The 12047-nt window shown below is 39.2% G+C and overlaps 1 protein-coding gene across 3 annotated transcripts in view; it reads left to right on the forward strand.

Moving 5' to 3' along the window:
- Positions 1-9758, forward strand: part of SLC24A2 (solute carrier family 24 member 2) — a 112842-nt gene extending 103084 nt beyond the window's left edge. For all 3 annotated transcript variants that reach the window (XM_050329215.1, XM_050329217.1, XM_050329216.1), the window contains 2 exons: positions 435-601; positions 2657-9758. In XM_050329215.1, the coding sequence (XP_050185172.1) occupies positions 435-601; positions 2657-2906 (417 nt within the window). In that variant the 3' untranslated portion in view covers positions 2907-9758. The remainder of the gene's footprint in view (positions 1-434; positions 602-2656) is intronic.
- The last annotated feature ends 2289 nt before the right edge of the window (positions 9759-12047 follow it).

Here is a 12047-nt window from a genome sequence, read left to right on the forward strand (position 1 = left end):
AAGGAGGTGATACTGGTACAAAATAAAAGCCCTGCATTATGCTTTGCACTGTGAGAGATCACTTAGAATTAGAGTCCATCATCTCTGTCATGCTGAGTAGTGCCTTATTTTAGAAGCTGCAACTATGGATGAAGGAAATCACTACTCACAAAGTGGAAAATAGTTCAGAGAGCTGTGGTTCTCCCGTCCACAGGACTTGATCATTCTCGTTATCAGCAACCGTCTGTCAATAACTTGTACTTCTATGTGACAGTCTTATCTCTCTCCTGATACATGTGGAGATCTGTGAAAATGAGTATTTCTTCAATCTTGCTGGTTATTCTTCAAGAAAATCGGCAAGTCCAGGATAAGATTCCTGGTTGAACAGGTTTACAGCAGAAAATGTTTCTTCACTGCAGGATACTTTTTTTCTGTTTTTCCTTAAACCCTTTTAGGTTGGAGAGACTATTGGTATTAGCGAAGAAATCATGGGACTGACTATTCTAGCTGCTGGTACATCCATTCCTGACCTTATTACCAGTGTTATTGTAGCACGCAAAGGTCTGGGGGACATGGCTGTGTCCAGTTCTGTTGGAAGCAACATATTTGACATCACAGTGGGGTAAGTCCTACATAAAAAAAATTGTGTCCATTTTAAACAAGTCTTTTGTTGTTAGAACATTGCCATGGTGTCACCCACAAGCAGCAATCCTTAAAAAGGAGATTCATACAAATATTCTCTGAATGTTACTGTGTCAAGTCGTCTGAAATGTATAGACATTTGCATGAGAGAATTGTTACTAATTTGTTCCCTGATTCTTGCTTTGAGACATTACAGAGATGCCTAGGCAAGTGAATTGCATTTTAAAAAGTATGCAAAAGCATTTTTCCAAGAAGGAATTTCAAAGCTTTTTATGCTTTTGTGAGGCTGCTGTTTGCTTTCCATTACCATTCATCGTGCTTGTACTAGAGCTTTCTTTATAAATGATGATCAGGAACAATTCATTGCCTCTGCAGTATTCAACACGTTTGCTGTAATAACAACGGAATGTCATTGTCTTGAGTAGCTTGTTTAGGCTGCTGTTGATCTGTGATTTATTTTTTTTTACATACCTGGCAAGTCCCAAATTACAAAGCAATTCTCTCTTTACAGAAAGCACCCTTTATATAGCTCTTGACAATGTGAAGCTACACGAGATTGTACAGAAACTAGCTATTTACACTTAGATTCACTAAGATAATGATGTGTGACATGAAGTTGGAATTCAAAATCCTTTTTGACCCTTTGAGACCAAGGTAGATCAGGACCAGAAATAATGTAACCTGTGCCTCAGTATTTGAAAAATGTGCAGGAAATACACAGATATGCTCTATCTTTATTGCCACATCCCAACACTAGAGGATAGAGGCACTGAGAATCATGTCCATACTGTCAGTTTCTCTATCTTCGGTTGTTTCTTGCTATCACACAAACAGAAGAGCGGATCTAATCACAGTCGTAGTGCCAAACAGCCTAATCATAGAAGAGATCATGGTTTTCACTGCTGAAAGTATACCAGCAACTGCACAGGTGCAAAAATGGATCCTGAAGTAGGAGTAGATAGTAAATGTCTGTTTTACTTCATCTATACATATCAGTACCTTAGACATAGGAAAACTGGGCTTCTTTTTTCTATTAATCCGGAAGTATGAAGTGTTTGAAATAATATCTATATGCAGCAAATCTGCAAAATACATGAAACCCATGTGCTCCAACTTGGAGTACATAGGGTACATTACAAAACTTTTCTCTTTTGCAGTGCTTTCTTACTTTTAAAAAAAGGTTTAGCCTCTTCCTGCCAGTAGAAATGGTTTTGTCCTTCACCAGTCTGCTAGACCTGGTGTATTTACAACAGAAATGGCACAGCTGAACTGTAGACTGGTGTAGTCAGTACTGCAGCTGTAATAAATTATTCTCTCTTGAGCTGCTTATTCAAAGTTTTAATGATGTAGCTTCTGACAACTCACTTCATGCTTTCTAAGCCTGCTAAGCTCCAGTCAGAGTCTTAAATATTTATTTCAGCCTGACATGTTGCAAAGGGATATTACCTCATTCTGTGGTTTGAGAGATGAGAAATGCAATGACAGCAAACACAGAAATAGAAATTAAGCTGAAGTTCAATTGAAGTTCACATTTTAACACAAGTTTATACAGTAAATGTGGATTTAAGGGCCAAATTTCAGGCATTTAAGGGCCAAATTTTGCGGGCAGTGTCTTGCAGAGTGACATTGCTTCATGGCAAGGACATGTTTTTATGTAACCCATCCCCCTGTCATGCACACACTTGGAAAGAGAGTGTGAATAGATTCTCCCACAGATGGTGTGAAATACAGGAACAAATGAAAGAGGTCTTCTTGCTCACAGACAGGATGCCAGTTGATTTGTCAGCCAAGGGAAATATGGTTCACCAGTGTAACTAGTGGAAGAGTGGGGAGCATAAATCCTATGCATTCTCCCCAAGAACTATGAGCAAGTTGACAAGTTAGATTTATGTACATATTAGAAGAGTTGAAACTCTTCCTGCCTCTCTTTATGCAGGAAGCCTCTAGTTGTATTTTGAATTGTCTCCAGAAAATTTCTAGTGCCTCTTTCTGGTCTTCTGCAATGTTTTAAATTATTTTTTCTGTTTCTTAACAGCCTTCCTCTTCCATGGCTCCTGTATGCTGTGATTAACAGTTTTGCCCCGGTGGCAGTCAGCAGCAATGGTCTGTTCTGTGCAATTGTCCTCCTCTTCATCATGCTGCTCTTTGTCATCCTCTCCATTGCTTCCTGCAAGTGGAGGATGAATAAAATCCTGGGTTTCCTCATGTTTGGGCTTTATTTTGTGTTCCTGATTGTCAGTGTCCTCCTGGAGGACAAAGTGATCCAGTGTCCTGTCTCCATCTAGTGGAAAGTGCTCAACAGAAAAAAACCCAAAACATATATATTTATTAAAGAAAAAATATGTATATCAAAACAAGACACCAAAAAAAACCGCAGTGGAAAGCTTCACTGAGAATAACCCATGGATATGTGAATTTCCTCTTCCTCGATTTTAAAAGAGCGAAAGAAAGAAGATGACGCAAAGGGTGGATCTTGGAGCTGAGGAATGACTGCTGCTGGACAGTGCAGTTACGCGTGAAGGGCTGAGTTCAGCTGCACTGAGGTTTTCTTTGCTGCACAGCATCCTCGCTGCCCAGTACTGGGCATGCTACGCACTCACGGAAACAGTGACAGTTCCTGCTTCTCCTTGGGCTGCGGTGCAAACCCACAGACTTCTTGTTCTCTCTAGTCGTATACACAGACACACAGTGTACTCAGTTCTTAAGGCTCTCCTCTTCTAAGGAGAATGCTGATACTAACTTTGTGGAGGCACCGCCCCCCACGCACCCTGGTACAGGATTTTTCTGATGATCTGCTGAAACTCTTGAGTGGAAAGCATACACCAAGTACGTGAGTCACGGGTGGGGAAGAGCTTGTATGTCTCTTCATATGAGCGGATTTGTATGATGTGATTTCAGCAAAGCCAGGGAATTCATCAGTGTTTTGATCATCTGCATCACAGGTCTGTAAAGGCAATCAGCAGGATCTTAACGGTGGTTTTTTACGTCTTGCAAAACTCTTCAGATTCCAGACACTCTGTCTCTGGCACTGAAGGAGCCTCGATGCCTGACCATTTTGTAACTGGTGCAGATTTTCATTGCATTCTCATGCAAAGACCAGAATGGGGATACTCTTTCTTCTCTAATAGCAACACAGCATGCAATGACATCATACAGCTACGTGAACACACCATTTTTTCTAATGCAGCAATATTTACAGTACCAATGGCTTTCAGATGCTGTTATGAATTTGCCTTTTCATGCCAGAATAAAAAGGCTAATTTGCTTATGCATAGTATATAATACAGAAAATAGAAATAAGTAGTTATAAAGTGGCAGCCTAATTGCTAAGTGAATATATGTTTTACAGGCTTTCACTATTGGAGTGTAAGGACCTTCACAGCTACATATAGTTATTGCTGGAAGAGATCCCCAGTTGTTGTACAAAGCTGGGGCAGTTCACATTTGCTGTTATAAGTCTTGAAACTAGGTAGGAAAAACACAGTTTAATTACAGTGGAGCTGCAGGAAGCTTACATGAAAATTCTTCAGTATTGCTGGAAGTGTAAGTGATAAAGAAGCCCAGGAAGGAGTAAAAACGCAATATCCTTTTACTGAAATATTGAGAGAAGGAGAAGGTGCAAACCTAGAACAAAAAAATGAGAAGGGAGAAAACAACTAATGTTCATCTTCCTTGTAGTTTGGATGATTGTTGAAAAAAATGGGAGAACTAGAATGGGCGTTAAGAAATTATTTCAAATAATCATTTGTTGATTCAAGTCTTTTGTGCAGTTAGAGTTCATGAAGTTTCAGTGCATTTCTGTGACCTGTTTCAGCATTGTTTTATATGCATATTGTGCTCACAATGGTAACGTCATGCTCACAGCTGTGTAACAGAAGGCTTAGCACATTTTGTCTCGTTAGTTTTTCTCTGCTACATGCTGTTTGTTTCTCACTCATCCTCTTTGTCCTTTACTGTTTTCCTGTTTTATCTGTTTGTGTGTAATGGTATATGGTTAGAGAGTAAGGACAGAAAACAATGGTAGAGAAAAAAGTACAAAATTCATATTAGGAATATTAATATTATGTAATATCATGAAGAAAAAAAAGTTACATAATAATGAACAAAATGAAGGAAACTAGAAGTTACAACATCTGCTACTCATATATTGTCCTAAGATATTTAGTCCTAGCTACATGCAGAATCAGTATTTGATCTTAACCAAAAATTTGCAATGTCTCTTGCTTTTTTAGTACTTTTTAGAGTGAGCTTCTCTCATTGTGAGCAAAAACTTGTTGTTGTATTTAAGATCTTTCATTGCTCCAGAATCCTTACCTGTCTTAACGATAGTGCTACCCACCTCTTTAACATTTGTTCCTGCGAGTGTACACGATGGAAAGTAGAGTGTATTTACTTACCTGCGGTGCCCTCTACTGACAGGAACAGCAACCTTGCTTAAGCAAATCTATAAACCAAAATCTGAGCTCAAAAGAAACATGTGTCCCAAAATACCCAGCTGACTCCACAGTATAATCTATTCCAGGGGAGTCACCAAATGCTTTTATTTCTGATGACAATGCTTTAAACATGCAATCCTTTCCCAAGTGAGCAGAATAAGACAGAGTGACGTAAAGGAGTGTGTGTGCAGGATCATGAGAGGGCTGTGTATATGGGAATGTACAAAATACTAAGATGCCCAGATTTGACATTTCAAATAAAGAAAACAGACTGAAGTCTGATCTCTGTTCAGTACATTACTCCATTACTCCTTTGTTTTTGTTTTGTTTTCTTTTCTTTTGTTTTCTTTTTTTCTTTTTTTTTTACTTCATGCCAGTATGGTGTAACAACTCCCACACTGGAAAGGAAAAAGCCCTACCTGACCTTCAGAGCTGTAAGAGCACTCCAATGCACTCTGCAAAGTGGGGGGCAGGTAGGGAGAAGAGAGTAACTAATTGAAAGCCCTACGCAGTGGGAATATTTCAGTCCACAACAGGCATCAACAACTTAAAGGAAGGATTTTATGTATAGGGTTAAGGACTGGTATCCTATAATGGCATTTCTATACTGTCTTAAAGTGTATCTCATTTCTTTCCTGTTTCTACTTGTCCCTATCAACATATTTATCTTGGAAGGTATTAAAAATAATTTTTCCCCTCCAGAATAAGACACCTCATGGCTCCCACTGCCTTGCATCTGTTGGGGAGATCATTTTTCAAATGGGTGAATGACTGTGCAGTCAGTGGCAGCTCAGCTCCAGAGGTAATAGGACATTTCACCTGTGTGGTGCTTTCTGTGGAGACAGCCTGTGAAAGCTGGTTCCACTTACCACAGCAGCTTTCTGCTCCTGAGGTAAACTGTTTAAAGATACTTGCATGCCGATGTGCTCTTTGATAACAAAACAACGGCTGTGCTGGCTGCAGATAAAAGAGAGGAGTGGGATGGAGAGAGAAGTTTACTCTCTTATCCTGTGCAAGAGGTGTTCAATCTTTAGCTGGAACGCTGAGAGAACAGCCAAGAGCTGCTGCAACTCAGTGACTGGATGTCCATGAGCTGTCCAGGGTCAGTGCTGATAAAAATGCACACCACCTGTTACGACACTCCTATTTTACAGTGGCAGCAAATTTCCCAGCATTAACTGTTTATCATTGTTCATAATTATTTCACTGTGGGATTGTGAACGTTTCTCAGCATTGCACACCTAGAAGTCAAAATTCAGTTTCTATTTTCTTCAGTCAAAGTTCTCAATGACTTCACTAGGGATCTGGTTCTGCACACTGCCCAAATTTTACAGCGAGTTTGTTGGTGTTGAAGCCTCTTCCACCTGCCTGTATGCCTGTGCTCACTTATTCAATTGATGCTGCTGTCTGCATAATCCTTATGAAGCATAAATGAATAATTAATAGAAAATTTGGTGTTATTATAAAGATCCTGTTCTAACTTAGTATTTTCAGAACACCAGCTTGGCAACACAGTAAGTAAGGCAAGAATGCAATTTCAGATTAAATAGCCAGCTCACTGTGGCACCATCATATCCAAACAGAACCAATGCTGGACATGATTTTTGGAAGGGATTTCCGGTAGCATTTGAGTAGGGTCATGGTTCAGATTGTAACTTGTTGTAAAGGTTTTCTGCACTAACTTCATTGGAATTAAATATGAGAATGGATCCCATTGGTACAAAATACCACTGGAGTCCTACAATTATTCTCTGTTTTACACACGCGCACACACTCACACAGAGAGAAAAAAAAAAAAAGAAAAGAAAAGAAAAAAGCAAGCTACCTTCCCTCTGCAGAAGCCACCCTGGTCACATCTGTAGGGTAAATGCTATAAAAGTGTGGTAAGAGGATGTTCTCCTCACAAACTACATGTAGACATGCAAAAATCTTTCAGCAAAGCTCTATGGTTTCTAAATTAAATTTCTTACTGAAAGCTAGTGCATTCTTGTAGTGCAAACAGGCTCTTGTGTCTGTATGCTTCTGCTTATGTATCCAGTTGATGTGGCTGACTGCATAAACTTCATGAAGCATAAAACACAGTGGGTGACAAGGAATCTTATCTAGATGTCAATTAATGTTTGTAATGGCAGTGAACCTACCATGTAATTTCCGCATATACTACGTCAAAGTAGTTTATGGTCACTGTCACTCATGGTACTGTTGTGTGTGGATATGAAGGTCCACAAAGCGGTAAGTTAAACACGTAGTAAAATCCAAGTACAGTGAAAAAATAGATGCTTAGAAATATTACTAATGTTTGGGTGTTTTTTTAAGGGATTATTTCTCTGGTTGTCTTTTACTTCATTATGTATTTTGCAAAAAAGGGGATATACAATGTTTTTTAATTAGTATTCTTTCAGCAGTAATTCCTTAAAATAGCATCTTATGGTCCATATAACTTATGTTCTGAATCAAGTATGAGTCTGTATCAGATGGTTTTATAACAAAGAAATAATCCCTTCTCCAACAACTGGCCCAACAAAAAACAGATTTCTGCCATTAACCTGGACAAGATAGAGACTTTTATCTTAGGATCCCATATTTCAAAATTGCAGTTGCCTAACAAACCTAATTGTCCTGGGAGCTATGTTCAAAGAGAAAAATTGCACTCACTTGTATTCTTGGAAACAATTTTAACTTTTGTAAATAACAATTGACACAACTATCTGAGAAGGAGTCATGGTTTGAGCAGGTGATTCTTGTCTTCCTCCTGTTCCTGGAAAGTTAAATCGAAGTGTTTGCACCTGGAAAAATACTTGCAGAAAGTGCACTCAACAGTATGAAGAGGAGTCCTGCTCCAGTCCTCCAACAGGAATGGGTTTCATTCCTCGCTGATGTCAAAATTACCCTTCTTGGGTCTGTTGCCATCAGTTACAGGAATATCAGTATTTCCACTGGGACTGGGGAGACTAACTTCCAAATTCAAATTACACAATTCACTGTAGCCATCAGATACAAAATCCATTTATGGATCACAGTTCCATAGTTCAGACAAGTCATCCTGTAGATCCTCTGTGTGTTGCTAGAGGTCAGTATGTGGTGTCTCAGGGCTTGTCTGCTTGGATGGGTGCAGCTAGTCTGCGCTTTCCCGTGCCCGTGCGCCTGCCTCCTGACTGGATGCAAGCCATGCATTCCCCAGAAGCCATGTAATCACATTAGCATGGCGCTGAGCCCATGCTCCAGCCAGCCAGGTGCAAGTCAGCCCCAGCCTAGAAGCCACGTAACCACTCGGAGCGTGGGCAGACCAGACACACACTTGGCCACATCACTCCCACGTGAGCCATAAGTGAAGTGGCACAGGACAGGACTGCGTAATTCAAGACAGGTAAATATACTGTACATTCATGTAAATTTATTGTAATTTCACCACTCATCAAAGACAAAACCAACCCCAACAAATTTGTACACATTTTTAAAGATCTTGCACTTTACTATTTTTTTTTTATTTTTTATTTTATGTCACATAGTTGTCTTAATGCAAAAAGAAGCCATAAAAAAACCCAGAAGGCTAGTATGGGCTTTCTAAATAAGGGGATCATTAATTTTAAAGTAAAGAATCAATTTCATGTCTCTGTTTAAGGTATAATGTAAAATACTGACAAATAAATGTACAGTAAAGCAGGATCTGGTTTTGCCTTAGTGAAGCTGTGAGTAAGTCATGGGGAGTTTGCTCCTCATACTCTTGAGTTTTCCTGCAGGGCTGTACAAAATGCTACACACTACCTTTGCAGCAGGGACTCAGTCCTGCCATCCTTGTTCACCCCAGGAGAAAGTCAGGCCCAGTGAAACAATTAAAGCATTCTACTACTCCAGTGTTTTCTCCCACTGAGATCACAGTAAAGGAAGCTCCTGATGTTTTAGTAAGTTTATAAGAGATGAGTTAATTTATCACTTTTTCCAAAAGTTTTCAGGGTCAGATTATCCAAGAAAAATCAACTATTTCACTTAATCCCCCATTAAAGTTACATAATGCCAAGGATTTCACCTGGGTTTGTGTTCATTTCCATTATCGAGATCTCTGTTGCACGGTTCTAATTTTGTAATCCTGACTCTGGGGAGTTGACTTAAGTGAGGTGAAATGATTTCTGTCACTTAAGATGGCAAGATCAGGACACTGTATTGTCATGTGAAAATAGTAATGTGTTATAACTGACAATCAGATGCTATTTTTGTAATAAAGCTTTTTTAGCTTGTTTATTCCACTTTTTAGTTTTCCCACTCCATAATCTCTCATTTTCAGTTTATTTTAAGAAAAACCTGAAGTCCCTTACCTTTACTCATTTCAAACTTTAAAAGAAAAAATACATTGCCATGTATTTTTTATTTTGCAAGTCCAGGCAACGCCCTGAAAATTCCAGGTTTTCTCATATGTATGGATCATTATTCACTAGATGAAACTCTTATCTCTGAATCAGTATATGCTCTGTGAATATAAGTTTGTATATAGTATGAAAGTTACCTTTATTTGTACATAGACTCTTGGAAATAATCCCTTCTATCAAAGGTCCTACTTCATTGTATCTACAGAATATTTCACTGTGGTGTGCATACTTTCTCACCTTATGATAATAATACAGAGCTCTTCATATAAATCACTTTATGTAATTGAGTTGTTTAAGTGTGAATAACAATAACAACAATAAATACTAATAAAAAGACTGAAGAGTGTGTCCTTTTGCTCAGTATCTTCTGTCTTAATTGTCTTGTACTTGCTGTGGCTCTGAAAATGGTATGTGAACTACCTGCTTTGGGTTGACTGATGATCTGCGGTGCTGCTCATCATTATCAGTGTTCAAGCAGTGCTACTTGCCTCTTGCCATTCCACTACTACCTTCTATGTGTACACAGAGTAAGGAAAACATCTGTGTTTCAGTGAGTTTAAAACTTAGTTAGACAAGGATTTTTCTCATACAGACCAATGTGAATCCAAACTTCCTGGAACTGTGTATGTCTGAAGCCCTGTGATTCTGTTTGGGGCCAAGTTGCCTTACATTTCTTTACTGACACATTTGATCACAAGTCATTTTGAATGGCATTATTTAGTTTGACACCTTGTATAACCTTCAGGCTGCACAGTCTGTTGTGCTTGCTAGGTAGGCTTTTTTTTTTAGTCATTTAAACAAAAGAATGATATTCAGTAAATGAAAGCAAAAGAGAGTAATGCTAAAAATTTCCCATAATCAACCAACCTTACCATTTTCACAAGTTTTAAAAGATTGCAAATGGACATTATTACTTAATATTTCTCCCTCAGTAGCCCCAGGAAGACCTCCTCCACGATGAATTAAGGAATTTTTTGTGAGGCATTGTGCCAAACCTAAAGGTTTAGCCTCAGGGCAGAGATTTTTCATTCACCTTTAACCATTCTAGAGCTTTAAAATTTTAGATTAGAAACAACAGAAGAAATTTGCAAGTAGACTAGACGCTGAGAATGGTGGTTGCCGTGAGATATTCATGCCTGCCAAATGGGAAAAACAGAGTCAAGCCCATCCTACAAAAACTAAAGTTGGCAGATGCTCCAAGTCACAGAGGCATAGAAGCTTTCAAATTTAGGTTGGAGATAGAAAGTTGGCAGGCTTTGTTTGAAAAGTGAACATGCATACATACACACACATACACACAGAAGTGTTCACAGCTCTGCTTTATGGGTGTGTGTTGTCTTACCCACTGCTTGCTGACATTTGACCTCTTCCTCAACTTCAGCAACTTGTGAAAGGAAGTAATAATGGCCAGTCTTCGCGAGCGAAGATCCGGGGAAGGTCTTTACACCTTCCAGCCTGCGCATTGGATTTTTTAGGTGAGACACAGTGTGCGCGGAACTGAGCCCACCCTTTAATCCTAAGGTTCATCTGCCGGGGCCAAGCGAGCTTGGACAGTGGCAGAGAGGTCCTCAGGACATAGGTGGGTTGCCTTTTTACAGGGTTAATGAGCTCCATCAGCCCAGGGAGTGAAAGGAAGTAGAGGATATTAAAACCTTCAGTACCACAGCAGGTCTTAATGATATATGACTGGTGTAAGCAGGGAAAAGAGAAAAAATATATGAAATATCCACCACACTCCTGCCTGGGGGAATGAACACAAGTTTCCTTGGCATGTGTTGCCTCATCCACAAGCAAGTACTTCACTGCCTTACTCTAGTTGTATTTGGAGTGTTTATTGACAAGAAGAAAAGCAGTATGTGTGTTTAAACTCAGTTAAAACTTCCCTTTCCTGGAAAGGCTTCAGAGGTTCCCTTTAAAACAGGGAATTCCCTTCCTGTTAACATGTATCTCAGAGAAATAAATATTTGTGCCAGAAACTTGCAAAAAGTAAAGAGAGATAGACTACAGATTACAAGCCTAAAGAGATATTTTATCATCCCTTTATCTCTTATTTATGCACATCTTCTCATCATGGTTTGAAAAACATATATTTTTTGTGGACAAAGTTTTTTCAGCAAGGTGATGAGGTACTAAGAAATTAGTTGTAAATCTACAGTGTTGCCTCTGAGGCATCAAACCCAAACCAGACCATTTCTTGCAACCTAAATATGAGGCTTATAGGCAGAGAAGTTCCAGCATCCTGTAAGATTAAAGCACACTGAACTGGATATTTAAGCAACAATTTTACAAGGATCTTTAAATGAAACAAGAGGTGTCCCACAAAGCTTTGGGCTAATTGCATACAATTTTTTTTTCCTGTTCACCAGCAATGATGAGTAAATACCAGCCCTTTGCTACAACTTTCCACTAACTGTTATTATAAATGTGTGAAATTGCATATGCTGATTTTGCTATGTAGGAGGATTGCCTGCAGTGGGGCTGGGTCAGTGGAGGAGGAGGTCTGGCTTGGGCTTGCTGTCTGAGGCAGAGGACAAGGTGGGAGGGTATGTCTGTGTGTACTGTCTTGCTAGGAAAAACATGCCACTTCAGTGGACTTTGCATTTCATGCTGTATTCCAGAGAGCAAG

Source organism: Myiozetetes cayanensis, unplaced genomic scaffold (assembly GCF_022539395.1).
Source record: "Myiozetetes cayanensis isolate MyiCay16 unplaced genomic scaffold, myiCay2020 scf4, whole genome shotgun sequence".
In the NCBI taxonomy this organism is placed as follows: domain Eukaryota; kingdom Metazoa; phylum Chordata; class Aves; order Passeriformes; family Tyrannidae; genus Myiozetetes; species Myiozetetes cayanensis.